The sequence below is a fragment of the Candoia aspera genome, chromosome 3 (assembly GCF_035149785.1).
Source record: "Candoia aspera isolate rCanAsp1 chromosome 3, rCanAsp1.hap2, whole genome shotgun sequence".
Lineage (NCBI taxonomy): Eukaryota > Metazoa > Chordata > Lepidosauria > Squamata > Boidae > Candoia > Candoia aspera.
The window spans coordinates 110,492,526-110,520,284 of NC_086155.1; the positions used below are offsets into that span (position 1 = coordinate 110,492,526).

The 27,759-nt window shown below is 41.5% G+C and overlaps 1 protein-coding gene across 2 annotated transcripts in view; it reads left to right on the plus strand.

Annotated features, from left to right (window-relative positions):
• The window catches only part of HMGCS2 (3-hydroxy-3-methylglutaryl-CoA synthase 2), a 28,515-nt gene extending 958 nt beyond the window's left edge, over positions 1-27,557 (plus strand). Inside the window, exons 2-10 of one of the 2 annotated variants that reach the window (XM_063298577.1) lie at positions 1,440-1,894; positions 4,872-4,997; positions 10,896-11,060; positions 12,436-12,604; positions 16,731-16,901; positions 20,373-20,479; positions 22,273-22,398; positions 23,647-23,787; positions 26,444-27,557. In XM_063298577.1, the coding sequence (XP_063154647.1) occupies positions 1,440-1,894; positions 4,872-4,997; positions 10,896-11,060; positions 12,436-12,604; positions 16,731-16,901; positions 20,373-20,479; positions 22,273-22,398; positions 23,647-23,753 (1,426 nt within the window). In that variant the 3' untranslated portion in view covers positions 23,754-23,787; positions 26,444-27,557. The remainder of the gene's footprint in view (positions 1-1,439; positions 1,895-4,871; positions 4,998-10,895; positions 11,061-12,435; positions 12,605-16,730; positions 16,902-20,372; positions 20,480-22,272; positions 22,399-23,646; positions 23,788-26,443) is intronic. The other variant, XM_063298578.1, reaches the window with a different exon arrangement.
• The last annotated feature ends 202 nt before the right edge of the window (positions 27,558-27,759 follow it).

Genomic DNA, 27,759 nt, shown 5'->3' on the forward strand with positions numbered 1-27,759 from the left:
ACAGTTATCTATTTACCAGTTTACAGTTATCTATTTACCAGTTTCCACAGCAAGAACAGTTTCTTTCCAGTGTGTTAAATGTATACTTTTACACAGACTTTCCCCCCCTATTTCCCCTATAAGTGTTTTCACTGTGTTGTACTTTCCATATTCCATATCTCATGAAGACAGTTCCAATGGTCTGGCATAGTATTTTTCATTAACGCACAATGAAATATTAAGCCCAAAAGTCAACTCTCAGTGCAAGATCCAAAAATGGGAATCAAAATTCCAGCCACACTTAATAGTTTTCTGATGCAGAACTTACTGCTTGTGGTCCTGATAAACTATTTCTTTAAATAAGAAAATACATTTATTTAATATCCCACCTTTTTTTAAAAAAAGTTCATTTTATATTCATAAAATACACTAAAAACAATCCAAGTTAAAACTAGCATCTCTATAACCAATAGGAAGAAAAAAATTTTTTAGAATATTCATTGTGTGGGGACTTTAAGGGGCCACATGCACATAATTACCCTTTGGACCTGACCCCTAGTCCTGTCCAGCAATGTTGATCTTGTGTGAATGTAATCAAAGGTCTTTGTATTAAACATTAACCTCTTGATAACAGTATGTTAGGGTTAAGATGTGAAATGATAAGATCAGCAAGAAAGCATACGTCATCTAGCCTATTGGAATGCCTTTTCTTTTAAGATGCTGTAGAAGTAAACACAGTAAAAGTCTTAATTCCATAGTTTACCCAACATGCTAAAGAACAAAGAAAAACTTGGAAGCTATTCAAATCATATCTATTTGCTTATCCATATTTAAAATAAATATTTCTATTTTGCTCTTCATAGAAGTTTGCAAAAACTAAAATCTATAATATCAAATGCTACAATAATACAGTAAGTGTCAATATAACAAAGCAGTAACACCAGCTAAACTAATATGGAAGTAAATTATCATGATCAGATGTAAAACTAGTTCTCAGCAGTTCACAAAGCCTTTCTTTAAAAGCAAGAAAAACATTAACTTAGAAAATAAAAGGAGGACGTTCCAAGAGCCTGTTTCGAAAGGTAGCACCCGAATATCAGGATACCACAGAGAATAAAATGGGGTGAGAAAATGAGCATTGCACTAAATCATGTCTCAGATTATAATGCTTAAACAATGTGGAGCAGCAGTGGTTTACAAAGTGGGGTTAAATTATAGTAAAGTTACCTAGCAAACTGGAGAATGTGAATATTCCTTTTCCTTAATTCCCAAGTATAAGTACAGCTGCTCTTGTTATTTACTTGTGGGATATTCATGAGGCAAGCAGGGTCCTTGCCTGCCCCAGTCTGAAGCATGTCTGTTTTGAAAGAGATTGGGGTTCAGCCCTCCTAATAGTTTGGAAGCCAGAATGTGTGTAAATGTGAATTGTGAGAAAAGTTTCCTCCCTCCTTGTCTTGCAGTTTCTCCACAGATTCTGTACAACCATCTCAGATCATCTCCCCATGGCCGAAGGATGTGGGTATCCTAGCTCTGGAGGTGTATTTCCCATTCCAATATGTAGAGCAGACTGCACTAGAGAAATATGATGGGGTAGAACCAGGGAAATACACCATAGGCCTAGGCCAGAAGCAGATGGGTTTCTGTGCTGCACATGAAGACATCAATTCCTTGTGCCTGACTGTGGTACAACATCTGGTAGAGCAAAACAATCTCTCCTGGGATTCTATTGGCCGTCTGGAAGTTGGAACAGAAACCATTATAGACAAATCCAAGGCTGTGAAGACTGTTCTGATGCAGCTCTTTCAGGATTCAGGGAACACAGACATTGAGGGCATTGACACAACCAATGCCTGCTATGGAGGTACAGCTTCTCTATTCAACTCTGCTGATTGGGTGGAATCCAGCTCCTGGGATGGTAAGTGTTGGCAGACTGGGTTCAGTTCTTTCAGTGGTATGGCCCAGGGTTTCTCAACCTCAGTGACTTTAAGATGGGTGAACTCCAACAACCAGTTGGATGAGTGGACTCCAACTCCCAGAGTTCTGGGAATTGGAGTCCACCCATCTTAAAGTCGCTGAGGTTGAAAAACAATGGTATAGCCAATGTGCACATTCTGAAAAAGAACAATTATTCAAATTGCTTAGTTGGTTGAACTTCAAGGGCTAAGGAAGCTGATCCTTTGATTCTATTACGCTGTTGGCTACTAACAATAATATAGTTGTGACTATATTATTCAGCATAAGAGCCAGTTTGGTCTAGTGGCTAAGGTTCTGGGCTAGAAACCAGGAGTCTGTGAGTTCTAGTTCCTCCTTAGGCATGACAGCCGGCTGGGTGACCTTGGCCAGTCCCTCTCTCTCAGCCTGACCCACCTCACAGGGTTGCTGTTGTGGGGAAAAGAGGAGGAGGAAGGAGTAGTAGGTATGTTTGCTGCCTTGAGTTATTTATAAAAATAAAAAAGGCAGGATAGAAAATAAATATAAAAATAATAAATAAATAATATAGTCATAACATACACACTTCCAGCAGCAGGTAGAAAGGGGAATACTTTCAGAATTTTCTCAACATATAATTCATTATCGTGTGGTGCTGGAGTTTCAACAACAAAGTAGTGCTGGAGACAGAACTTTTCTTGCTACAAATGCTATTTTGCTTTAATGTATCTAATCTTATTCCAGTTTTCCAATTTTCCTTTTCCATTTAATTCCATTATCAACTCTTATAATATATCAAGCTTCAAAACCCAATTCCGGTTTTTTTCCAGTTCTTTTCTTACTTTGAATTCTCTCCTTTGTCAGTCCTGCTTTTTCCATTATTCACTGATCCATTCAGCCCAATTTTTTTCTGTACCTTTTCAGTTCTTCCTCAAATTGCATTACTACTAATTTATATAAAAATTTATATCCTAATTTTTATTTATCTGTACAGGCAGTGTCTTTTCACCTGACACATATTTTGGCTCTAAGCCATGCTTTAAAAAAATTATATGATTTACTAGTAATATTACTATACTAGACCTTACCTTACCTTACATACATTTACTAGAACTCAGTTTTCTGATAAAATTATCTTATATGTGGCCCTAATTATTGGCTGCCGGTGAGTAAGCGATTTGATCTTATCCAGACACAGTGCTATTTTTTGCCCAAGCAATCTGTTAATATATGTTGACATACACGTTAAGATAATGATCTGGGACTGACAGAGACAGCAAATGACCTTGGGTTGGGAAGAATTAGCCATAACACTTTCATTGTAGAAAAAGAAGATGAAGAGGCAGGAGAACCATCAGATATACCTTCCAATATCCCTTCCCCACCTTGTGCTTATGAAAAGCAGATGGCCCAAAATCCCTGCACCCATTCTAGGATAGCAGAGAAGAGGCAAAGGAACGTGGTGCTGGACCACTTGGTGACCATCAACTGGGTCACAGGAGCAAAACTAATGTAACAAAGCAAACAGTACATAAACTCCCCCCTCTCAGCCACTTCCCCAGAGAACCAGGGCACATTCAGGAGGAATTAAATAGAGCAAATAGGGGATTACAGTATGAGATGGCATTCCTGGTGTCACTACCCTTTGCCATTATGTCAGTAAATTAGGCAACAGTCCTAACGTTGTCCACTAAGTAAGTATAATTAATTAACTAATGCTGTCCATTAACTGGACCACCAATGTGGGGAGACACTGGTTCTAGCTGACCCTCAGCCTCAGAAGCTCACTTTGGGTCAGTCACTCTCAGCCAAACCTACCTCACAGGTTTGTTGTTGTAGGGAAAAATAGGAGGAAGGAGCACTGTGTATGCTGCTTTGAATCCCTGTACAAAAAATGTGATATAAATCTGTAGGTAAATACGTGGCTAGATTGAAAACAGACAGCTGATTAGGCAGCAGCTCATCCTCTGTTCTACCACTGCTGTGGTAGAGTTCAAAGGTAAGGCTGGGGAGCTTTGAGACTCCCCAGCCACTTTAAAGTGGTCACTTGGTCATTCCTTAGGTGGAGAGGCATTCTCAGAGAGGCTGTCAGGAATATTACTAGTTTTATTAAAAAACAGAAATGGCTAATTTTTGCTAAAGGAGCTACAATTTCACAATGTGGCATTGTGTGTCACCATAATACTGAGCTGCGACATTTTTGCCCCCTGAGGTCTTTTTTAAAGCACAAAATGCAGATATGGAAACTATATCTGCCTTGAAAGAACTGTGTGGATTTTTTTTTTCTCTCTACCCTTGTTACGACTGTTATAAGTCTTATGACTGATGTTGCTGTGATTTCTACCATAGCTGTTTTCTCACCAACAGGGAATGGTTGAAGGGTCTTCCCCACCCAGATTTCCCAAAGTGGATTGCAGCTTCCACTGCCACATCTTCCAGCTGAAAAAAGAATGTTGGAGGGGGAAAAAAACCCTAACATATTCATCACATGCATTTTTTATCTAAGTCCTTCCTTTAAAACATCTCCATTGTGTATCCATTCACTAAATCTTAATTCTCCCCAAACAGAAACTGAGTTCAGCTGCATGTGGTTCATCTGTCCTGTAACTTTTTGCTCAACTTTTCTGTATTTCTGTTGGCTCTCTGCTGTCAAAAGTTTGCTCCTTGGGGCAAGGCCTCTCTTTTTTGGCTTAGGTCAGTGTTTCTGAACCTCAGCAAATTTAAGATGTGTGGACTTCAACTCCCAGAATCCCCAAGTTGAAGTCCACACATCTTAAAGTCACTGAGGGTCAGAAACATTGGCAGGTTATCCTGTAAAGTGCCATGTTCTTGAATAGGTTACAGCTGCTGGAGTTGAAGCTACAAATGAACTTTGACCCATTTTATGAAGAAAATCAGGAAGAGCTTTGTCTGTTTTTCTTTTCATTAGTGTTGACACTTTGGTGATGCTCTTGTCATGCCAGGACGCTATGCCTTGGTGGTTTGCGGGGATATTGCTGTGTATGCCACTGGGAATGCACGACCAACTGGTGGAGCTGGAGCTGTGGCTATGCTGGTTGGACCAAATGCTCCTCTGGTTTTAGAAAGAGGTGAGTAAAAATATTTACAATATTTAGATTATGGATTTCAGCTAAAGATCAGTTGTGGGATGGAGTATTCATTGCACAAAAATGACATGAAATGGATGGAAACAATTCCTTTAAAGGGGGAGGTGATAATGAAGGTGATTCTTCAACGTGAGTCCTGTTGCAACAGTGCATTATGGCAGCCACATTCATAGTCTCACTGCCCTGCAGGGCTGACATAGGGTAGAACAAGTCTAGAGCTATGAATTTATAATGCTGCAAGTGAAAAAGATGACTATGACAAAGATGGGATTCTGTCAGACTTCATGGGCCTTGCTAATTATGCAGCAGTCTGATAAACTAAACATAAGTGACGTCTGCTGGAGAGATTAAAAATAACTTGCTGGTGAGAAAGCAAATTAGAGATGATAAAATGTATCTATTTCAGAAATGTGGAAGGCTGCTGGGGGGAAGCTGCTTTTCTCCTTCATAATAGGCTTTTCATCTGCAAAAAAGGACCCTTTGTGTCTGAGACATTAGTATGCTTAAGAGGGTATTCTCAGAGTAGCTGCTTGTGTTTTATGTCGAAAACCACACTTACTCTACCTCTCCCTCACCCCTCCACCTCCACCCCAAAAGAGAGGGAACTGTGTTTGTGTTATCTGAAATATGAACAGCTTCTGGACGAAGCTAATGCTGGCTCAGACCTCATATATGGAAGATTAGGGGAACAGCCTACTTTTAGTAAAGGTAAAGGTTCCCATTTAGTCATGTCCGACACTAGGGGGCAGTGCTCATCTCCATTTCATAGCCAAAGAACCAGCATTGTCCAAAGACACTTCCGCGGTCACGTGGCCAGCATGACAGTCACGGAACGGTGTTACCTTCCCACCGAAACGGTACCTATTTATCTACTTGCGTTTGCATGCTTTCAAATTGCCAGGTTGGCAAGAGCTGGGGCAAGTGCGGGAGCTCACTCCATCACACGGCGCTTGGGTCTCGAACCGCCGAACTTGCAACCTTCCGGTTGACAAGCCTGGTGTCTTAACCACTGAGCCACCACACCCCCCAGTCTACTTTTGCTACATGTCATACCAAGAGCCCTTTTTAGGTATTTTCCCACTACATGTACTGTGGGGATGGGTTGGCGGGGAGATTAAATTTAAAAGATGGAGAGCCTTTTCTCCTCAAGGAACTTCCACTGCAAACCAGAATTTTGGTAGGCTGGGGTTAGTTTTCAAATGGCGTGTGAAAGGCCACATATTTTCTAATTGGGAAGAAATTCACGGTCAGCAAGCAGACTGTTTACCACATTCTTTTTTCCTGGAATAAGTGAGGTACTTTTTGGGCATTCTTTCTGAATGTAATGTTTTTTCTTGTTCCTACTGTCCTACTCACAAAAAACAACAGTATTTTATGTATTCAAGCTGCAGGTCTGTAATGACCTTCAGATCTCCACCAATATTCAATTTATATTTTTCATACTGGATCTTTTCCAAAAGTAGTTTCATGTCTTCATATGACTCTTTCAGGTTAGCAGCATTGGCTAACAATGCAGACGGTAATTTATTTGCATTATGAAGAAGGACAGCTAAATTTCATGGAGTTAGTGAACAAGTGCCATTCATTTAAACTGTGTTTATGGCCAAGAATTTCCATAACTGAACAAATAAAACACTAGTTCATCTTCTTGTTAAATTCATCATGGCAGCTGTAAAAAAAAAACAAATGTTTCATATTATAGCAGATTCCATATTCCATATTCCAGCCCTTCAGCCCTTTACTCTTGAATCTAAAAGTTCAGCCTGCTTCTCAAACAAGTTCAGATCACACAAGATCATTCAGATCCCCTTGTGTCAACAAATGTGACTCATTTGAAGAGCAAATAAGTTGAAATGTTGGGTTAGAATTAATGTTTTCCCTTATCTGCCCTTTATATGCATCATCATTATCACCAGTAGATTCACTGTCACTAAAAGTCTGGAGGATTTGGAAAAGGCAACTGCTCACGATGTAGAATTGATTTCATTGCAGATCGTAAATCAGAGTAATTCACAATGTGCTTACTTCTAGAGTGATCCCTGTTGTGCTTGTTATGCAGAAATTACAATCTAATGAATGGCCTTTTGGCTCTCTCCAAACCATAGGAACGTCATGTAGCATAAACCCTTTAACCATGCTGTTAGAAGTCTAATACATATTATGTAGCAAATGTGTAGGCCTAATTCTTCTCTTAGTTAGCCACTTTACAACCATAATAAAGTTCATAGCATTTTTGACAAGTGGGGTGTAGTTTCATTTCTGAGTTTTAAATGTTAACTCACCACATGCATAGCTGAAAGTATCAGGATGATTTACACAGTTTTGTGGCAGGATACCATTATGTTGATAAGCATATCACCCTAACAATCAATCTAATATTTAACTTGAATACAGGGAATATAGACTTAAACTGTTTATACAGTGAGCTCTGACAGGAACTGCTGTTAGGAATAGACTGGGCTCATGTCTAGACATGTCCAAACATGATTTAGTCTGCACAGTTAGCTGTTCTGTGCTAGCTGTCATGCCTACTACCTCTGTCTTGAGGTTATTTACACTAAAGAATAATAACAACAACTAGATTTTGCTCAATGAGCAAAGACCCAAATGGTGGAACTAAGGGAGACCTTGGCTCAACTTAAGGATAGTGTAGGAAAGGAAGAGGAATGGCAACAAAAACATGCTGTGCAAGAACTGAAAATTGAAGCTTTAAAGGACCTTGTGCAGACCTCTGCGAGGAATAAGCACAGAGCATGTGGAGAATGTAGTAAGGTGGAGGAACTGCGCAGACAAATAAGGCAACAATCTTACCAAGTTGCCTGCTTAACAGGCTCAGACCTTGATGAAACCCCAGACTTTCCCTTTGATGGGAAGGAGTCTTTTTAGGACTTAAGCAACCACCTCCCTGGGGCTTCAATAGCAGTAGTGGAAACCCGAGCACAGACAAGGCGCAGAGATGCCCAAAACCAGCAATGGGAAGAGTGGGAACAAGTAGTCACCCATACCCCTTTATCAGGAGGAGAGCTGAAACAGATTGTTACAGATCTGGGGGCCTTGAGCCCCAACCCCCTCAAATGGACCTGGAGGCTACATCGACTCAGCCTCCAGTACAATTTGTCTGACCAAGAGATTGAGCGGGCTGTATTACCATATCTTGAAGTCCACACCAAACGGCACACTTACCGGCGACATCCCAATCCCCCCAATCCCGGTGACCGCTTTAGTGTCTTACAGGGGCTCCAAAACATGGTGCAGGACTTGATGATTACGGCTTAAAGACCTTGGGATCGACAGGGGAAAGAGGACCCCTTAGAATTTTGCCATCGCTATTTATGGTATCAATTCATAGCCAGAACAGAGCCCTCTAATAACAGGGATGAGGGGCGAACGATGTGTGACATCATGCAGCGCCCTTGGAGCAATCAGTCTCTACAAGGAGTGCTGGGTGGGCTGCAGCGCCCCGAGTGATCTTGGATTGGGCGCATGGATGCAGCTTACCCATTAGACTTAGCCACTTTGGAAACAGATCTGCGAGAAGCGAGGAAAGCTGTTGGGAGTGTTGTAGAGGAGAGTAAGATAAAGAGTGTGGGGTAGGTGAGAGTAATAAAAGATAGGTGGGAAGAAAGTGGGGGAGGCAGCAGGAATAGGAATTTTTGGAGCAATCAGGCAGAGAGTGGGGAATGGAGATGAGCGCGTGCAATAATATTGCAGACACCATTGCAAGCTTGTTGTACCGACAGGTCTTTTGTCACTGGAGCCTGCCACTCCAGATTTCAGCCTTGGGACCACACTCAGTCCTTGATGTAATTTTGCCCCCCTAGTGTACCTGGAATCAAACCAAGGGTGGCACTGCTCCCTCTTTTGTCCCCCCCCCCGCTTTTTTTGTCCCCCCTCCCTCTCTCTTTTGATTTTATCCACAGGATCCAAGCCATGAAGACCTACATCCAAATACTCCTGGGACAATGCCTAGAAGCCCTGCAGCACAGTTCTAACATTTTTTTTCACAGAATTGGCACAAGCATCTCTGAACAGCTCAGCTTTTTGCGTGGGGTGACTTTTGACACTGGGAGGGGTCACATCCACCTGTTTCTTTGGACTTCCCTCAAGCCTAGAGACATTAAGAGATGTTGCTGCTTTGAAGAATTTTACTAATGACTCGTGGGAGGGAATGTTTTTCACTTCGGATCTTCTCCAGAACCAAAACCATGGACAAAGCAGAGGAGAGTGACCCTGAATCTTTTATGCAACTCAGTGTAAACATCCATTGCCCTCCAACTCTCCTGTTTCTACCTGTGAAAAGGTCTACAATATCTCCTATGCCTCCACCCCTTTATTTTCACCTAAAGGTTTCTTTTTGTTATGTGGGCATGAGGCTCATACTCATGGCCCAGCCTACAGTTCAGGGGGGGCCTTGTGCCATTGGGCACTTGACCTCTCTATATACCCTGCCTCCCATGCAAGGAAGCCCATCAATCCAACTTAAAAGGAAAATTGTTCAAATCTTGCTGTTTGTATTATTTGTCTTTATATTAATTTCTTCAAAATTGTTCAAACCTATTGGCAAGAATACTTTAAAAAACCTGTTATGCTCTGAGTGGGTGATGAGTGAGCCCCATTTTTGTGGCATCTCCTGTGTAACTCGATGCCAAGGGAAGGAATATGTCAGACTAGGCTGAAACTGCCATTATCTAAAGATAGAGCAGGCACATAGGCAGAGAGGACAAAAGCAAGGAAACTTGTCTAAAAGATCCCTTCAGGGAGGTAGATAAGAAGGAAGCAAGTAATTAAGGAAACAAAGGAAAAATGTCACCTGAACCAGACAAAGGAAGTTGGGCTTGAGCACATGGAGAACCACCACCCCTGAACCCCATCTACAGCTACCAAACCTGTGAACCAACAAAGAAAGGACTTTGGGGGATAAAAGGGGTCCCAAAGCCTGCCCACTCCTTGAGTCATCTTTGGACCCAGACTTGGCGGCTTCTGTCCCTCTAGCTAGTGCCTGGCAGCTTAGCTGGATGCGTGGGTAAGTGTGGATGAGTGTGGGTGTGTGCGTGTGCGTGTGAGAAAGAGCAATGTATCTTGCAACCAGTAAAGTTTTGCTGTTACTTTAAATTCACTGAGTCTCCGTGTATTTCAAAGAACCTGTTGGGCCTCAGTGTTTGGTTGAAAGTTATTTGGGTGTGTCCCTAATTACTTCCCGGCTGTTGACCAGGGCTGTGTGTCTTGTCTGCTCAAGCTGCACCTATCTGGAAAACCCAGGTAGAAAGCAAGGGGGGCTGACAAGAGTCTGGGAGTGATTGACCATAAGCCGAAGCTGGGAGCTTGTGGGTGTGACAGGGCATCTGAAAATTAAGTGAGACTGAGATATTCAACTCTCAGTATTGGATATTTATTGCATTAATTATTATAAACATTGCTTACATTTAATACCCAGGAAGGTCTCTCCAATTTTCTCAGCAGGAAAAATCAGAATCTTTTTGGAAGAGCCATATATTTCCCAGTGAGAGTTGCTTGGTGAGATGAGTGACCGTATAAATCTAAAAATAAATAAATAGCTGAATCTCTAGAAGAAAATATCTGTAGCTCAGGGTTGAACTGTGGAGTCCTTGGTGTTCTCTGAGCCTGGTTGTTTTCTTGCTGACATTTCGTTACCTGACGAGGTAACTGCAAGCTACTGTATATAAACAAAGAGCAAACCCCACTCCCTGAAGATGTTACCTGGTGGGGTAACAAAATGTCTGCAAGAAAACAACCAAGTTCAGAGAACACCAAGGACTCCACAGCTGAATCTCTGCCACAACTTCAACTGTCACAGTGCAAAGAAGATCATGGTTCTGTTGATACGCTTTAGAAAGTCTATGGCATCTTCTTCCCCCCCAGGTCTCCGAGGAACCCACATGGAGCATGTCTATGACTTCTATAAGCCAGACTTGGCTTCAGAATATCCTATGGTAGATGGACAGCTTTCCATTCAGTGCTACTTCCGGGCTCTTGATCGGTGCTATGCCACATATCGGAAGAAAATTGAAAGCCAATGGCAGAAAGGTCTGTGTGGCTGGAAAGCCAAGCCTTTCCCTGTTTTTCCCCATCCTCTTTAATGTTGATCTCTGTTTTTATGCAAGTATGGATTGTTATAGAGCCCCACCCATAGGAAGTTGTACTTAAGATGTGGAAAGGGAATAGTAAATAAGAGAGGGAATAAAAGAGAAACAGTCCTCATCTTGTGCAATCCTATTGAAAGGAACCATGATCTTACAACTAACTAATCTCTGTTTTAGATTAATTTTTTGGCAGTGGAAAGGGAGTAGAAAGAATCCTGAACTGATAGCTCTGTTCAACAATGGAATCCTGAAGTAAGGAAGACACTCCTTCTCCTTATTCCAGGGCCTTTCCTCATGACTGAGTTAAAGGGTTTCTGCCTATCCTTGACTTGGTAGAAAGCAATACGTAACATGAAAATTCACTGTCCCCCTTGCCGATCCCTATCTGGCCTCTGTTGTCCCTGTTCCTAGGTGACTTCCCTGTAAGGTAATACAAGAGATACAGCCTAACAGATTTTACATACCTTGATGGTGTTTAAAATGATGGTGTAGGAATAAGCGGGGAAACATTAATACTGGTACAAATGATGAATTAAACCTCTCTTATGAAGTGAGAACTATCACAAAATTACAGAATTATAGAATTGGAAGAGATCCGAAGTACAATTGTCTTTGTCAGAATAGAGTTTCTGAGTTGCCATGTGACTCAGCTGTTTTTGCTGCAATAGGCTGACCTTTCCAGAAAGAAGACTCTTTGGCCTTACTTACACTTTATTTATGCTTGCTTTCAAAAGCAATTCTCTCTCTTCATTTCTTATATCTCCTCTTATCACTCCCATTTTCCTTTTTCTTCCTCACTCTCTAAACACCTTGTATGTTTCTAAGTTTCACCTCTCAGAAATAAAACCCAAAATACTTATGAAGTGAACTAGATTTATGTAATAATGAATTTGTTATTGTCCTATGTTTAGAAAACGTCAATATTCTAGGAGAGGTGAGAAGGAGGCAGTTTGGAGAAGCAAGGCTGCAGGCCCCACCACCCCTCTTCAACTAGTGGCTCAAGAGGAAGGGCAAAGGATTTATTTATAGCAAATAATTGAATTTTCCTGTATTCTGCATAATTACAGGAAGGATTGGTGGTTATGGAGCAGAGGATGAGGTTTTACCAAGCTGCAGAAGTAAGGGCTTCTTAGAGAGAGGAGTATGGTCTACAGAAGAAGTTTGAAGGCCTACTGGAGAATCCTCCTCCTTCCAGAGGCCATCTTTAACTGGTTGGCCAGAGATTCTCTGTATCTGTTTTACAAAACATGCTTCGCTTTGGGTGTGGTTGCCAAGTTATATCTCTTATTCTTAACCTTTAAATTATTTTACTTGAGCAGCTGGGATAAACAAACTCTGTACTCTTGAAGACTTCCAGTTCATGATCTTCCACACACCCTTTTGTAAGCTGGTGCAGAAGTCGTTGGCGCGGATCTTGTTGAATGACTTCCTTGCATCTCCCAAACCAGACACAGACAGTGGAATCTACAAAGGGCTCAAGGATTTCAGGTCAGTGAAGGCTGAGAGGATCCCCCCTCCAGTACTGTAAACGAAAGGAAAGGCAAGCCTTTTAATGGGAGATACCAGAGATTCCTTAGCTTTTCAGAGGGGGGACACCTGCTTCTAACTGCATCATCTTGAACTGATACCACAGTGCTTCAGGGAGTATTTCTAGTTTAAATTTAGTTGTTGTTTTTTTACCTTTGGGCCAGAAAGCACAACAATAAAATATATAGACCTGTTATTATTAATAAAACTTTAAAAAATAATAATAAAATAAAATACATTATTATAATAACTGTAGTACAAATGGCAGTGCCAATCACTAAAATTTGTGCTAAACTTCAACCATAGGTAGGATGGATAAAACACATGATAGCACAAAATTGAGCAACCTTGAAAGATATATGAGGGTCCTGGTCAGATAGAAGCAGTGACAGATAGACATTGTGCTCTCTACCAGGTAGTTCTTTAAAATGGGATAAATATATATTTTCCTTGATTCCCCATAGAGAGAGCAACAAAAGAGCATATGGTTTAGGGATTCCACTAAGCCATCTCCACATGGACATAAACATGCCGAAAAGGGGTGTTCTTATACTGCCCTGACAGAGGGTAGTGCATCCAATTTGCTGGTCAAGGTGAAAGCCCAATGAAATTTCAGAACTAGAACTGAAGAGAGATAAGATGATGACACATGCCCGTTTGAAGCCTGCCTGAGCCCAAGAAAAAAAGCCACTCTGACAGGTCAGTTCGCAGACAGCGGAAAAAAACAGATCAAGCAGCCATTGTCCCCACCAGAAGTCCCCATAAAAACAGCATTCTTGATGCATCTTGGAACTGCAAGTATTGCTCGTACAACTTTGGACTGGACAGTTTCCAGGATATTAAACATCATAAAAATGCAAATTCATAAAAATAAAATTTTATTAAAAAATAAATTTATAAAATTTCTCCATAAGAAGCTGAGAGATGACCTTAGCAAGAGAAACCTTGCAAGCTGCAGGAATAAAATGTGCCCCCTTTAAATAGAAGAATCTTAAGACAGCTGTGGAGCTACGTTGGGCCACACTTGCCCGATAAGAGAAATGTGTGCTCCAAGATAAGGAAGCCTGGAACAGCACCCCAAGATATTTATAAGTACATACCTGCTCTATCGGGTTCCCATGAATCTGCCATTTCTGTAACCTCCTGTTGTGTCGTGTAAACACTACCACTTTAGTTTTTTTATAATTTACTACAAGTTGTTCTTTTCAGCAAAAGGAAGCCAATGCCCTCAGTGCCCTTCTCATTCCCACCTGGGAGAGAGACAAAATTACTACATTGTCTGCATATAGCAAGACTGGAATTTCACGATCTGCTAACACTGGAGAGTGATGATTAGAAGATGAGAGAGCCTGAACTGAATTGATGTACAAATTAAAAAGTAAGGGGGCTAGAATACACCCTTGCCTTACTCTTCCTTTGGTGGAAACAGTTCCAGAAAGGTATCCCAAAGGGGAACATCTAACTCTCAGTGAGGTGTTAGAATAAAGAGTCTGGATAAGAAGGAGCAATCTTTTATCCATTGGGGATTCCTGAAGTTTTTGCCACAGCCTCTCTGACACGGAATCAGATCAAAAGCTCATCTGAAATCCACAAAGGCTGCAAAAGGTGTGCCTTTGGATGGTGAAGTGTATTTTTCAGCTAAATGGTACAATACCAGACAGTGGTCTAAGGTTGAACAGTCCCCTGTAAATCTCACCTGTTCCTCAATAAGAATATTTTCACTTGGGACCCAATCCAACAGTTTTAAATAAAGATACTTTGCATGTAATTTGCTTATTGCATTACGCAAGCTAATTGGCCTATAGTTGGCAGACTTACATCTATTGCCTGTGCTCTTACAGATAGGGAGAACTATGGCCTCATTCCACTCAGATGGAAAACATGCTGTGCTATTAATATAAGTAAAAGGAACAGCCAGCACTGGGGCCCACCAATCTTTATTTTCTTTTAGCAACTGTGGAAGGATGAAATCACCTCCAGGAGCTTTCCCAGATTTCAGTTGTACAATGAGATCCTTAGCCTTGGGTACAGACACAGGAGGCCATTTGGGAGAAATTACCATTAGGTGGGGAACCACCACTGGATTATGTGATAGTTCTGGATTTAAAATGTTCTGAAAGTAACTCTCCCAAATATCTGCAGGTATTTGGCAGATGGGCCGTAAGTGATTCACCCATAGGAGAGCAGTTAACTAGGTGCCAGAACCAAGCAGGGTTCTTAAGCTGAGCTGCTGCAATTAATCTCCCCCAATCCTCTCTCGGTGCTGTTCCTTCTTAGATTTTATAAGCGGTTTATAGAACTTCTTATGCTCTCTGAGTGATTGAAAGGACCCTAATGAGTCGTCAGATCGAAAAATATATTCTGCAGTAAAAAGGGCCTTTTTTGCTTTATAACAAACTGTGTCAAACCAAGGTTTGGATCTCACATGAAGGGGGCTAGAACTAATCAATGGAAGTCTAGATAGTGGGGCCTGGAAAGTGTGGATAATAGACTGGTAACGTGATGACATCTGTTCAGAGGAGTCTGCTAAAAATAATTGTTGAAGGAATTGAAGGAGGGATTCTGAATTGAACAGAGCAGACACGTTTTTGCCACTCTGGAAGACCATTTATTTCTAATGAGTCTTTTTGATGTGGCCCTGGAGAAACAGTGAGCTACAGCTAGGAACTTAACAGTTACTTCAGCATTCAGATGGCAGATGAATGGGAAATTCACTATCACTATCTGGGCAGCTCCCTACACAGAAATAGGTTATTAGATGAGCATAAGGGTGTGGAACCGTAAAATAATCAACCACTCTTGTTCTTTTGGAACCGCAGAAGGTTGGTTCCCCTTTAAGTCTCCTCTAACAGAGCCATTTCGTATGATCAAGTCTAGTCTATCTATAAGCTGGGCCTACCCTATTACAGTGTTTATCTTTAGATTGGTGAGCCTACTACTTCAAGGGCAGACTACTTCATCTGAGGGAAGAGACCAATTAAAATGAGCTTGTAAAAATGCATCTGACTCTCCAATACGAGTGTTGAAATTACCAGCAGTAATTACTAATGTTCCTGGGTACTGACAAACCAGACAATTTAGCTGAAATAGTCATTTCTACAGAAATAATTTCTATACATTGAGGAAAATTCCATCAAATGCTATATTCTCCTTTATATGATTAAGTCAACTCTTAATACAATTCTTATGTTTGTAATCAGTTTTACAAATTAAAAGCTATATCCAAATATTATAAAAGGAATAATATTAATAGATAATAAACAATATTTCTGAAAGATTTATTTGGATGGGAGGTTATTGTTTGAAACATTGAGATGTTATCTAATATTAATGACAATAATCCAAAAATAAAAAAGTGTAGGCTATGTCAGTCTACAAGTCCTCAATATCCTCTTGTGACACATTGAATATATGAGGGACACAGATGTGCTGCCCTGTTGGCACTTTATCATCTACAGATTTTAAAAAGTTGGAGAGATATGACAAAAATAAAGAAAATCATAGACTAGGAGATCCAATTAAATTCCAAAGCTACATTTGCAGAAATAATAATCAAATGTTAGTAACAAAAATAATACTGATGTAAATATGTTAACTAATGCATGTATATTATTAGAAAAGTCATTAAAATCTGACCACTTATTGTCCATCACAAGAGAAATAAAATATGGAAATCAAAGCCAATGGATAAAAGCACAGCTTGTAACGAACTATGATAAGAATATCTATATTATATGAGATGTAGATAACTTTGTTAAAAAAGGAAAAACTTTGTTTCAGTTTCTCAGGAAAGCTGGATTTTGAAATGAAATTTTATGATCAGGCAATTTGGTATTAATGCATTCTTTAATGGGGCAAAATTATAATGAAAGAAGTATGGGGCATAATTCTTTATTGGGTAAAATATTTTTTCCTTTTTTAACAAAGTTATCTATATCTGATATAATGAAAGGTTTGGTTCATTATTGTAACTTATGTTAGAAACAAATTTTTAAAAACATAATGCAGCTACACATATGGTCCAAGTCATTCAAAAGAATCTTACTATCACTTTGAGGCAAACCTAGATGCCCTTGCTCTCTTTCAGCAATGTGAAGTTGGAGGAAACCTACTCCAGTAAGGAGGTGGACAAAGCTTTTCAGAAGGCCAGCCAGGAACTGTTCAAGCAGAAAACACAGCCCTCTCTCTTCCTTTCTGCCCGCAATGGCAACATGTATACCCCATCGGTGTATGGCTGCCTGGCATCTCTCTTGGCCCAGTAAGTTGCATGCATGATCTCACACCACAGAAGGCAGTGAGAGAATCCGATTCCCTTCCCTTCTTCAACATGTCATATCAAGAGAAGAGTAGTTTGGCTATTAAAGTTTTATAAATGTTGTGTAACAAATGACTAAATGGCTTTCTTGCTTATTAAAATCTCACTTAACTACATCCTAGTTCATAACATCCTAGTTAATGAATTCTTCTAAATAAGTGTTATGGCTGCAGCATTCAAATATACTGGTGGTCCCTAATATTATGACATTGGAAACTGAAATGTGCCCAGCCAGGTTCACGGTATGGCACCAGCCGAGACCCCAGGGCACGGGAGGAGGGGTAGCTGTTGTCATCCAGGAGTCTCTGGTGGCCTCCAGGGGCACTGCTCCGCAGGTGGCCAGTTGTGAGACCCTGTTCTTCAAGCTGGGTTCCCGAGAACAGTTGGGAGTGTTGCTGCTGTACCAGCCTCCCTGATGCCTAGCAGCCTCCCTGCCTGAGCTGCTGGAGGCCGTCTCGGGATTGGCGGTGGAGTTCCCCAGATTTATGGTTCTGGGGGACTTCAACCTGCCGTCCCTGGGGCGTGCCTTGGAAGCAGCTTGGGAGTTCATGGCCACCATGGCAGCCAGGGGCTTGTCCCAAATTATTTGGGACCCGACTCAAGACAGTGGCCTCACACCAGACTTGGTTTTCTTGTCGGAGCAGTGGCAATGTGATCTGAAGGGAAAGTTACAGCTGTCCCCTCTGTCATGGTCAGATCACGCCCTGGTGACCTTGAGATTCTCTTATGCTGCCCCCCTCCGCAGGGAGGCAGGACCCATTCAGTTGGTCTGCCCCTGGTGACTGATGGACCCAGTAGGGTTTCAGAGGGAGCTGGGGGTTATACCCAAGGATCTGCTGCATGGTCCAGCGGAGGCCCTGGCTGCTGCCTGGAATAGGAAGGCGGCCAGGGCATTGGACAGGATCACGCCTATGTGACTTCTCTTGTCCAATCGAGCCTGACATTCCCCGTGGTTTATGGAGGAGCTGAGGGTTCTGAAGAGGATTAAGAGACACCTAGACTACTACTGAAGGAAGACAAAAGACCGAACCTGACCAAACACAAGCTAGAGCCGCTGTTAAGGCCTACCTTGTGGCAGTAAGAGCAGCGAAACTTCAATATCTCTCCACTCTTATTGCATCTGCAGAATGCCACCGACGGCCCTGTTTAAGATCACCTGATCTCTTTTGGGGAAGGTGGATTTAGAAACCTACCTACAGGGCTGTGCTGAGGAATTTTCTGGGCATCTGGAGGATAAAATCACTCGGATTCATTCCAAGTTGGATGCCAAGCATGTAGCAGGGTCTGGGGAGATGCCTGGGAAGCTTACTTACCTGGTTATTTGGGAAGAGTTTGATCCTGTTGGGCCCAAGGGAGTGGACAGGGTTCATTGGTCTGTAAACACCACCACTTACCAGTTAGATCCCTGTCCTGCCTGGTTGGTGAAGGCAGCTCGGGAGGTGATGGGTGGGTGAGTCCAGGCAATGGTGAATTCATCCTTAGGGAAGGGGGTGTTTCCAGTGGCCTTTAAAGAGGCACTGGTGCACCCCCTCCTCAAGAAACCATCACTGGACCCCACCATTCTGGACAATTTTCGTCCAGTCTCCCACTTTCTAGGGAAGGTAGTTGAGAAAGTGGTGGCATCCAGAGGAACCTGGATGAAACAGATTATCTGGACCATTTTCAGTCAGGTTTCAGGCCCGGATATGGGATGGAAACAGCTTTGGTTGCACTTATGGTTGATCTCTGGTGAGAGTGGGATGGGGGCAGGGCATCCATCCTGGCTCTCCTTGATCTCTCAGTGGCTTTTGATACCATCAACTATGGTATCCTTTTGGGTTGGCTCAGGGAGTTGGGGGTGGGTGGCGTGGTTTTGTCCTGGTTCACCTCCTTCCTCCAGGACCGATCCCAATCAGTGTTGATAGGTAATGAGAGATCTGTCCTGTGGCCCCTCATTTGCGGGGTGCTGCAGGATTCGGTACTCTCTCTGCTCCTTTTTAACATCTACATGAGTCTGCTGGGCAAGATCATCTGTCGCCATGGGGTGAGGTATCATCAGTATGCAGATGATACTCAGCTATACAGTACATCTCCATCCTGAGTGACATAAGTGATGCTGTGACCACTCTTTCTCGGTGCCTAGAGGCTGTATGGGGTCTGGATGGGTCTGGATGGGGAACAGGGCCGCAACTAGGGTCTGTGTCACCCGAGGCAAACATGGATTCCACACCTATTTTGGCACCCCTCCGCGCTCATTTTGGCGCCCCACCAGCATGGCGCCTGGGGCACATGTCCCGGTTGCCCCCCACCCTAGTTGCAGCCCTGATGGGGAACAACAAACTTCAGCTGAACCCTGGCAAGATGGAGTGGTTGTGGGTTGGGGGCTCATGGGCATCCAGAAATTTACCATCTTTGGTTCTGGATGGGGTTGCACTGCCCCAGACAGACCTGGTGTGGAACCTGGGGGTTCTCCTGGACTTAATGACTCCTGCTCAAAGAGCAGGTGGCAGTCGTGGCCAGGGGAGCCTTTGCACAGCTTCATGTGCTCCAGCTATGCCCCTTCCTGGATTGGGAGTCTCTCCAAACAGTCACTCATGCCCTGGTCATCTCTCTCATAGACTACTGCAATGCGCTATACATGGGGCTACCCTTGAAGAGTATCCAGAAGCTACAGCTGGTGCAGAATGCAGCTGCACAAGCAGCCTTAGGAGCCCCAAGGAGGGCACATATAACACCATTGCTCCTCAAGCTGTATTGGGTGCCAGTTTGCTTCTGGGTCCAATTCAAAGTGTTGGTTATCATATTTTATAATGAACCCTCATTCTTTTATTCATTGTAAACCACCCAGAGTCGTCGTTGCACAAGATGGGCGATGGAAAAATAAAATAAAATAAATAAATAAACTGTTTTTATCCAGACAATATGTTTTAGATTTTTATATACAACTTTATATCCAACATTTATTTTATCCTATTTTTTCAAAAAAATTACAGCAATGCCAAATGTTTAGATTCAGCAGTTTAGAGCTCCCTGCCTAGTACTGGGTAGTTTGAAATTTTGCTTGAAGCAGGGTTAGTTATTTATCCTTTTGACACTGAAATTCTATGTGTATTTATGCTTTATTTTGTTCTTGCTAGAAATACATTTAGGTGTAATCAGAGGATGAATCATTGTAACTAATTTAATTTTATCCAATCTTTTTTCTTTCCCCTATTCCACCTCACCCCACCCCACCCCGCCCATGGCCTCCAGATTTCCAGACATTTTTGCATCCCCATCCATGCCAGAATGAGTTAGCACAATACATAATTGTCATCTTCACAAAGGAATGATTTCATAGAGGCACAATATGCAGATGGAGAAGCTACTGGAGGAAGAAATATGGTCTTTCCCCCTGGAACTTCCTTGCTAATTATTTACTCTAAATTTTTGCAGGTATTCTGCCAAGCAGTTGGCTGGATCCAGAATTGGGGTTTTCTCCTATGGTTCAGGATTGGCAGCCAGCATGTTCTCCCTGAAAGTATCCCAGAACTCTGCTCTAAGTGAGTCTTTTAGGGTGGATTTGGAAATCTTTTTCATTTCTTCCCATACTTTTAGCCTACTGGAATGGGCTTCTGAACAAGCCACGTAAGGTGTTTCAGAGATAACATTTTATGTACATATTGTCTTGTTTTATTTTGTTTTGTTTTCCTGACAAAGGAATAAACACTGCATCAGGTTCATCTCTGGATTCTGGGTTACTGAATAAAGTCAGAGAACTGACCCAAGGAGGGACATGTATAGGTGTTACATCCCAACAGTGATACGCATTGGTGCATTATATGATGCCTGCACCATCTTCTTTTCCTGATCCTTTTCTTTACAAAATCTCTTTTTTCCTGAGAACCTCTGGGTGATCCCTGAGTACAATGTGTTACCAAATTGCAGGCTACTGCCAAAGGTATCATAGAGGTCATCTAGTCCAACCCCCTACTCAGGGTAGAAGATACATATAATTTAAATAAACAGGGGAAAACAAGCTGGGGAGTTTTTAATCTGCCTTGTGAAAGTAGCTAAGAGATTATAAAATTGAGTGGACTGGTTCTCTAATAAAATGTGATAGTGAATTGATTAGAGAATGTGCAAAATGCCAAAGGGATGATGGGAGGGAAAGGGTGCCCTCAATTTCTGTTTCTCCAAAGGATTGGTTAATAAGAAAGGATTGCTTTCTTTAAAAAAAACCTGCATCAAATGAGCAGGAAGAGAGGTTTTGAACTTATAAAACTCGCAGACAGAAAACGAGACTAAAACTAACCCAGCAGCAATTGGAATCTACAGTTGCAATGCAATAGGTACCCACAACACATGGCCTTTTCAGCCCCTCTTACTTCTCCCTCAGTCCTGAGTATGTGCCTCATGCTCATATCCTAAACAGAACACATTGCATGATTCTGTTTGTCACATGATTAGAAAACCTGAATCACCACCATAGTGCCTCGTACATTAAAGGAACTCAAGCTTAGATCTGCCCTAAGGTCTCTCATGCACGGGCAGAAATATGGTACAGCAGGAGTGGGTGGGGGCACACATATAAACAGGGCTGAGATTGGAGGGAATTTTGGGTTTGTCTAAGACAAGTACGATACAACCTAGGAAATCCAACACAGTGGTACTCTGCATGCTTTCTTTATTTGTAGCGCAGTTTAGAACTGAACCGAATGTCTGTACTGGGAATGGATGAGGATTTGGAGGCAGGTGGTGAGCCATGCCACAGAGGAGAAAGAGCCAGGCATATGTGTGCTAGAGAAGTGGGCATACATGCTGCACTCAGCAGAATAAGAACTGAGACTTGCTGCAAGCAATGACAATTGGGGGGAGGGGGAGAGAACAATGGTCCTTCAAGTGTTTCTGAGCTACAGTCAGCACCACTAGGTAGACCAGACCAAAAAATCAACACCACAGGATAGCTAAAACTACTTTTATTGAGATTGGCTATAATAACAGAATCTTGCAAGTCTGATTGTGCTGTACCGCCTCCCCCTTCTTATACTTCAGTGAATTAGAGAGGTCTAACCCTAACCCTAACCCTTAAATTGAATGTGTTACCTCACCTTAATACTTAGGTTAAGCTTGTTAACTCACACTATGCCCAGAAGGGTTACAGCAGCATTTCTCAACCTTAGCAACTTTAAGATGGGTGGACTTCAACTCTGGCTGGGGAATTAAAGTTGCTGAGGTTGAAAAATACTGGGTTAGAGGGCCGGAAAGTTAGTACTGTCCTACTGAAGCATGAAGCTGTTGTGTCTCAAGACAGCATCAGCTTTCTCACTGAAAGGTATCTGACTTTTTGTTCCAGGCTCACCTCTGGAGAAATTGGTATCCAGTCTTTCAGATCTAGAGACTCGCTTAGACTCCCGGAAATGTGTTCCCCCTGAAAAGTTTACTGAGATTATGAAACTCAGGGAGGATACTCATAGTTCAGGTGAGCTCAAGAAGATATAGTCTTAGCTTTGCCTTGTGTGCACCAGTGTCATCTGTCCACTTTCTCTCAAATTATCCATGAAAAAAGATGGCAATCTGTAGCTTTTTCTGGTAAGCAGACAGGACTAGGAATCTAGTTTTTTGCTTGTGGAAGTCTCTTGCAAAGCCATTTATGTTCTGTACTTCTAATGCAAATATTTTTCATAGCAAATATGCACAATATCAGATTCTACCTCTCTACCTCATGATTGGTGAACCCAGTGAAAGAACTGCTTGAAGGTACACTCTTGAGCTGGAATGATTCCTTTGCTCTACAGCAGTGATAGAAAAGGACCATCTGGTGGGCTGTTCCAATCTGTCAACTTCACTTGAATAGCCTCCAGACCCCCCTCCCAAATGGTTGGCTTCCAAAATTTGGGGACCATTTTTGGAAATGGGGTGGGTGAAGGGACAAAATGGTGCCTTAATCCTTGAAGATACTTAAGGAACTCATTCAGCCATTAAAATTCTTGCAATACCATCACAAAAATGGTTCTTGACCTCCCTACTTTCAGAAGGTGTGTCTGAAAATGCTGAACAAACTGTTGGCCCTTCGAGGTAGACCAGGACAGGAAACAGTCACAAGAACTACTGGAACTCAGCAGCATCTTAAAAGCCTGAGGGAGTTTCTTTCTGCCCCTCATATACTAAAGAAATCAAGGTGGGGCAATCTTGGAGGTTTTTCCTCACTTCCTCCTGTCTATCCAGATTAAGTTGATGCTGACATAATAGTCACTGAATTTCTTTTTCAAGGACATTTCTGTACTCCTCTATGCAGAGCTTGGCTCTGAGCCCATGGAAGCAGCACTCCTCTGCTCTACAGGGCACTTACTGTACATTGCATGGTGATTTGGGGGTTTCCCTGACCAACTTGATTTCCCATGCCATGACGTCATTTTCTATGAGGTACAAATGTTTTTACTCCAAGGAGATCTTCCCTCCTTGTTTCTTAGCATTGATCTTTACTATTGCTAAGCAGCCCAGAATAAAAAGATTACACATTCCTGAGCACCAGAACTGAAAATGTGGGAATCTCTTCTGGACATTTGAAGGGGAATCATAATTTTGAGAATGCTCTCCTACCTCTTCAATGCACTGTAAATGCATGTAGTAGAAGGAAGAACAAGTGAGGATTGCTTTGAAAAAAATTATGGGTATCAACACATTGTTTCTTCTTACTCATGCACCTCTTGCTCCATCTTTTTTGTAGTTGACCACACTCCCCATGGATCCAAGGATGACCTGTTCCCAGGATCCTGGTACTTGGAGCAGGTGGATGAAAAAAACCGCAGGAAATATGCACGAAAACTAGTTTAGGAGTATACAGTTGTCATTAATAAGGTTTTTCCTGGTAAGTCAGAATCCTTGTTGGGCCTAAGAACTCTTCATAAAAAGGAGATGTGCATGAGAATTTTTTTAAGTGTTTCTTTTAAGTTTGGTAACTGCATGTCTACCCATCTAGCTGTGCAGAAACATTTAAAGTTAAGCACACATTACAACTATTAGAGTTTTGTAACTGGAGGAAGAATAGGATGTCAATACTGTTGTTTCAAGCTGTGTGTGTGTTGTTCATATGGGCAGCAATACAGGCTGATAAACAAAGATTAAATGGTTATTCATAGACATGTGCAATAAAGAATAGTATCAAATCAGAAAATAAAATGCCCACATGTCCTGTATTTAAATCCCTTCCTCACTGTCTGATATCAAAGCAAAAGGTGAAGAAAATTCTTGCAAATAGTTAAATATCTTTGAAAGCACTTCTACCAGTAACTTGGTTGTACACAAAAATTGCCATTATAGGGGAGGAGGGAATTAAATATTGAGAAAAACAACAGATTGCATCTGCTACTCCAAGAGCAGCAGAAAGACTCCCTAAGGTAGACCTGATCTAAAATCTTCTCTCCAACTCACTCATACCAAAAGAATTTATTGTACACATGTAGCTTTAAAGAAAATGTATAATAAAGTAAATAGGCTTGAAATGGAGAATGTTTTGTGTGAATATGGAGTCAAAGGTTGGTTGCTGAATGCAAAGGAGAATATGACAGAAACAAAGCATACATGGGAATAAATGAAATGCTTAGCAAATGGTTCAACATGAAATAAAATAAGGATTTATGAAGGAATGCTTGTGGTAACATTAGAGGTGTATTGATTGGATGAATGTTGGCTAAGACCCCAAATGAACTGCAGCAAAGTTAAATAGACTGTATGATACAACATGATGTATAGATCTGAAAATTAATGTATCCATAACCAGAGTGTTATGTGTTATAGCCTCGTGTGGTGCAGAGTGGTAGGCGGCAGTATCGCAGCTGAAACTCTCCCCACGACCCGAGTTCGATCCCAGCGGAAGCTGGAGTCTCGGGTAGCCGACTGAGGTCAACTCAGCCTTCCATCCTTCCGAGGTCGGTACCCAGCTTGCTGGGGAAGGCGACAACTGGGGAAGGCAATGGCAAACCACCCCGCTCTAGTCTGCCAAGAAAACGTTGCGAAAGCAGCATCCCCCCAAAGGGTCAGACGTGACTCGGTGCTTGCACAGGGGACCTTTCACCTCACTTTTTTTTCCATCATAACCAGAGTACTCATGTTTAATAGGGAAAATGGAGTGAATGATTGCAGGTTGTATTTCCCATCAGCATAACTCTACTCACTTTTGTGACACTTTGTAACATACTTCATTTGTCCCAAATACCCTCCACACCCTCTTTATTTACATCCTCTTTTCATTCATTCTATTGGGAAATTAATCTTTCTTTGAATATTTTATCATACAGAATTTATTCTTTACTTTCCTACAGTAAAGTCATTCTACTGTCACTCTTTTCTTGCTTTTTATTTATTACTTTTATTTATTACTTTAATGTAATGATTTTTTTCTAAAGATCTACTCTCCACACTACCTAATATTGTTTGTCTCATATTTAGAATTTCTCGCCACTATTGTATCCTTCACTAATTTTCTCAAACTTGAATGATCAATAATCAAATTAATTTGTCATGTAGATGCATGAATAGACTTGTTTCAGTCACATATGCAGAACAAACACATCTTTTCATAAGCAGATAATCACCATTCACTATTCTCATTCCCGAATCTCTGAACGGCCCAGTTGTTTTTTCTGTACTCTCATCTTGCTCACATCCATTCTTCACATTACCTAGCAGAATAGGTTTCCCCCCACCCCCTTGGATCACATTCATTCAGAAGGATGCACAATTTTCCCCAAATTCATTTTTGCCTCTTTCACTTTTACCATTCACTGAAGCAAAACTATCTGTCATGAGTAAGGATGGCGAGCAGGGGGCTCCCTTCCAGACTGTTAAGCGCATGCGTAGCACTGAGGAATTGGTGAGCCATTCCAAGAGGCACAGATTGGGACCGCCTTAACCTGCGGGGTTTATATGGCTGGGTTTTTCCCACACTTGTTCAGTTTGTTAGGATTACTGTTATGTATTAGCAATAAAACATTAGAGAACAGTTCCCTGTCTCAGAGTGTTTCCTGGGAGTCAGGACACTATCAGCCTAAAGATTCCAATTTTCAAATGCACCTTCTACAACCTAGATGGCACCCATTTATATTTTCTGGCACACATTTTAACCCATTCATTATTAATTATACTTACACCTTCACCTCCCTGCATGTATTTTATCAATTTTACTTCACAAAATCAGACCATCTTCATTCAGGTTTATTACATACTTTCCCACTGTCACACAGCATATTTATGATTCATTTTATTCATTAGTTTATGCTATTTACTATTTACTTCACTTACATTTCAAGTCAGTATCTTCTATGTCTTTAAAAGACAACCTCTTGTGTCCATGGCTTGGTCAGTACCAGCTTTCATGTATTTTTAGTAAGATAGAAAAGGTGTTGTTGAGGTTACCAGCCTTAGTCATATGGATTCAACATTTCCCACTTACAGTAGTAATATGCATTCAGGATACATGAAAGGGTGGCAATAACAGATGAAACCTTGCTTTTATTTCCATTTAGAATCTCTCATCCTCATGGGCAGAACCAAAGTAATGGCTTAACAACAGGAAAGAAGGGTAATCCAAGCTTTTGAAGATGGCTGCTGGACTTTCATTGTATAACCTCATTGCTTATTCATGCTTGCTATCAGGACTCTAATTTACCCCTGTATTTGTATCCTTAGGTTGTATGAAGGGCAGATTTCCAACTGTTATATTCTGAGATTGCTAAATTGCCACAGTCACCTGCAACTTCTCTTAATATCTGTTTCAATTATATACTTTGCTGCATTTTGTATCCATGGGATGGGGAGGAACGATGGTACATGTATGATGACGTCATGATGCATCTGTCACATATTTTTGCATCAAATTGTGGGCCACAAGAATGTAATGACAGCATTGGGTTGGTCATATCATTGCAGATGTGTCATTTTGGCATCACCAGTTTGTTGTGGACACCTCTGGGTTTATGAATGGTTTGAAGGGAGCATTTTTATTTTGTAAGGGATGAAAGTAGAGGTAACATGGTATACTATTGTAAGCTGAAGTGATATCCTGTAATTAAAAAACACACACACTTTCATTACTTTGATTACCTGCAACCTGGGTTTAATGCAAAACATAAACCCAAACTTTCCAATGCACCAGTTTGATACCAGGCTCCATGCCTTGACTTTTCTAGTTTTATTCTTTTATTGAAACACTGGAAAACTAGCATGCTGCAAAGGAAAGCATCAAGCTCAAACTACCATATTTTTACACACACACACACACAGAATGTTATCTACCCAGTTTTCACTTGAGGCACAAATGGCCAGGCTCAAATTATCCTACTCCAGACATATTATGCAAAGACCCAGCTGTCTGGAAAAGTCTCTAGTGCTGGGAAAGAATGGAAAGAAAGAGAAGAGGAAGACTGTAAATAAGGTGGATGGACTCAGTTACAGTAGCAATGAATGCACTATTGGGAGATCTGAAAGAACAGGTTAGGGATAGATTGCCATGGAGAAAATTTATCTCTGTGGTTGCTAGGAGCTGAAAACGACTTGATGGCACATAATCAAGTTAATCAACTGTGTTGAACGCCATTGTTACTTTAAAGACAGGCTATATTAAATAACACTTTTCAAACATGTTTCTTATATCTGGCCTTTTTTACAACTTTGTTACCTTGTTATCTTCTCGAAAGGGTCACCAAGTTCTAAAAGGGATGTCTTATAAGAAGCACTTTTAATAACTAATGAAGAATAGTACATTTTAAGCAACTAGTCAAGAGTTTCTCAACCAGGGTTCCATGGAACCCTAGGATTCCACAAGAGGTCACGAGGGATTCCT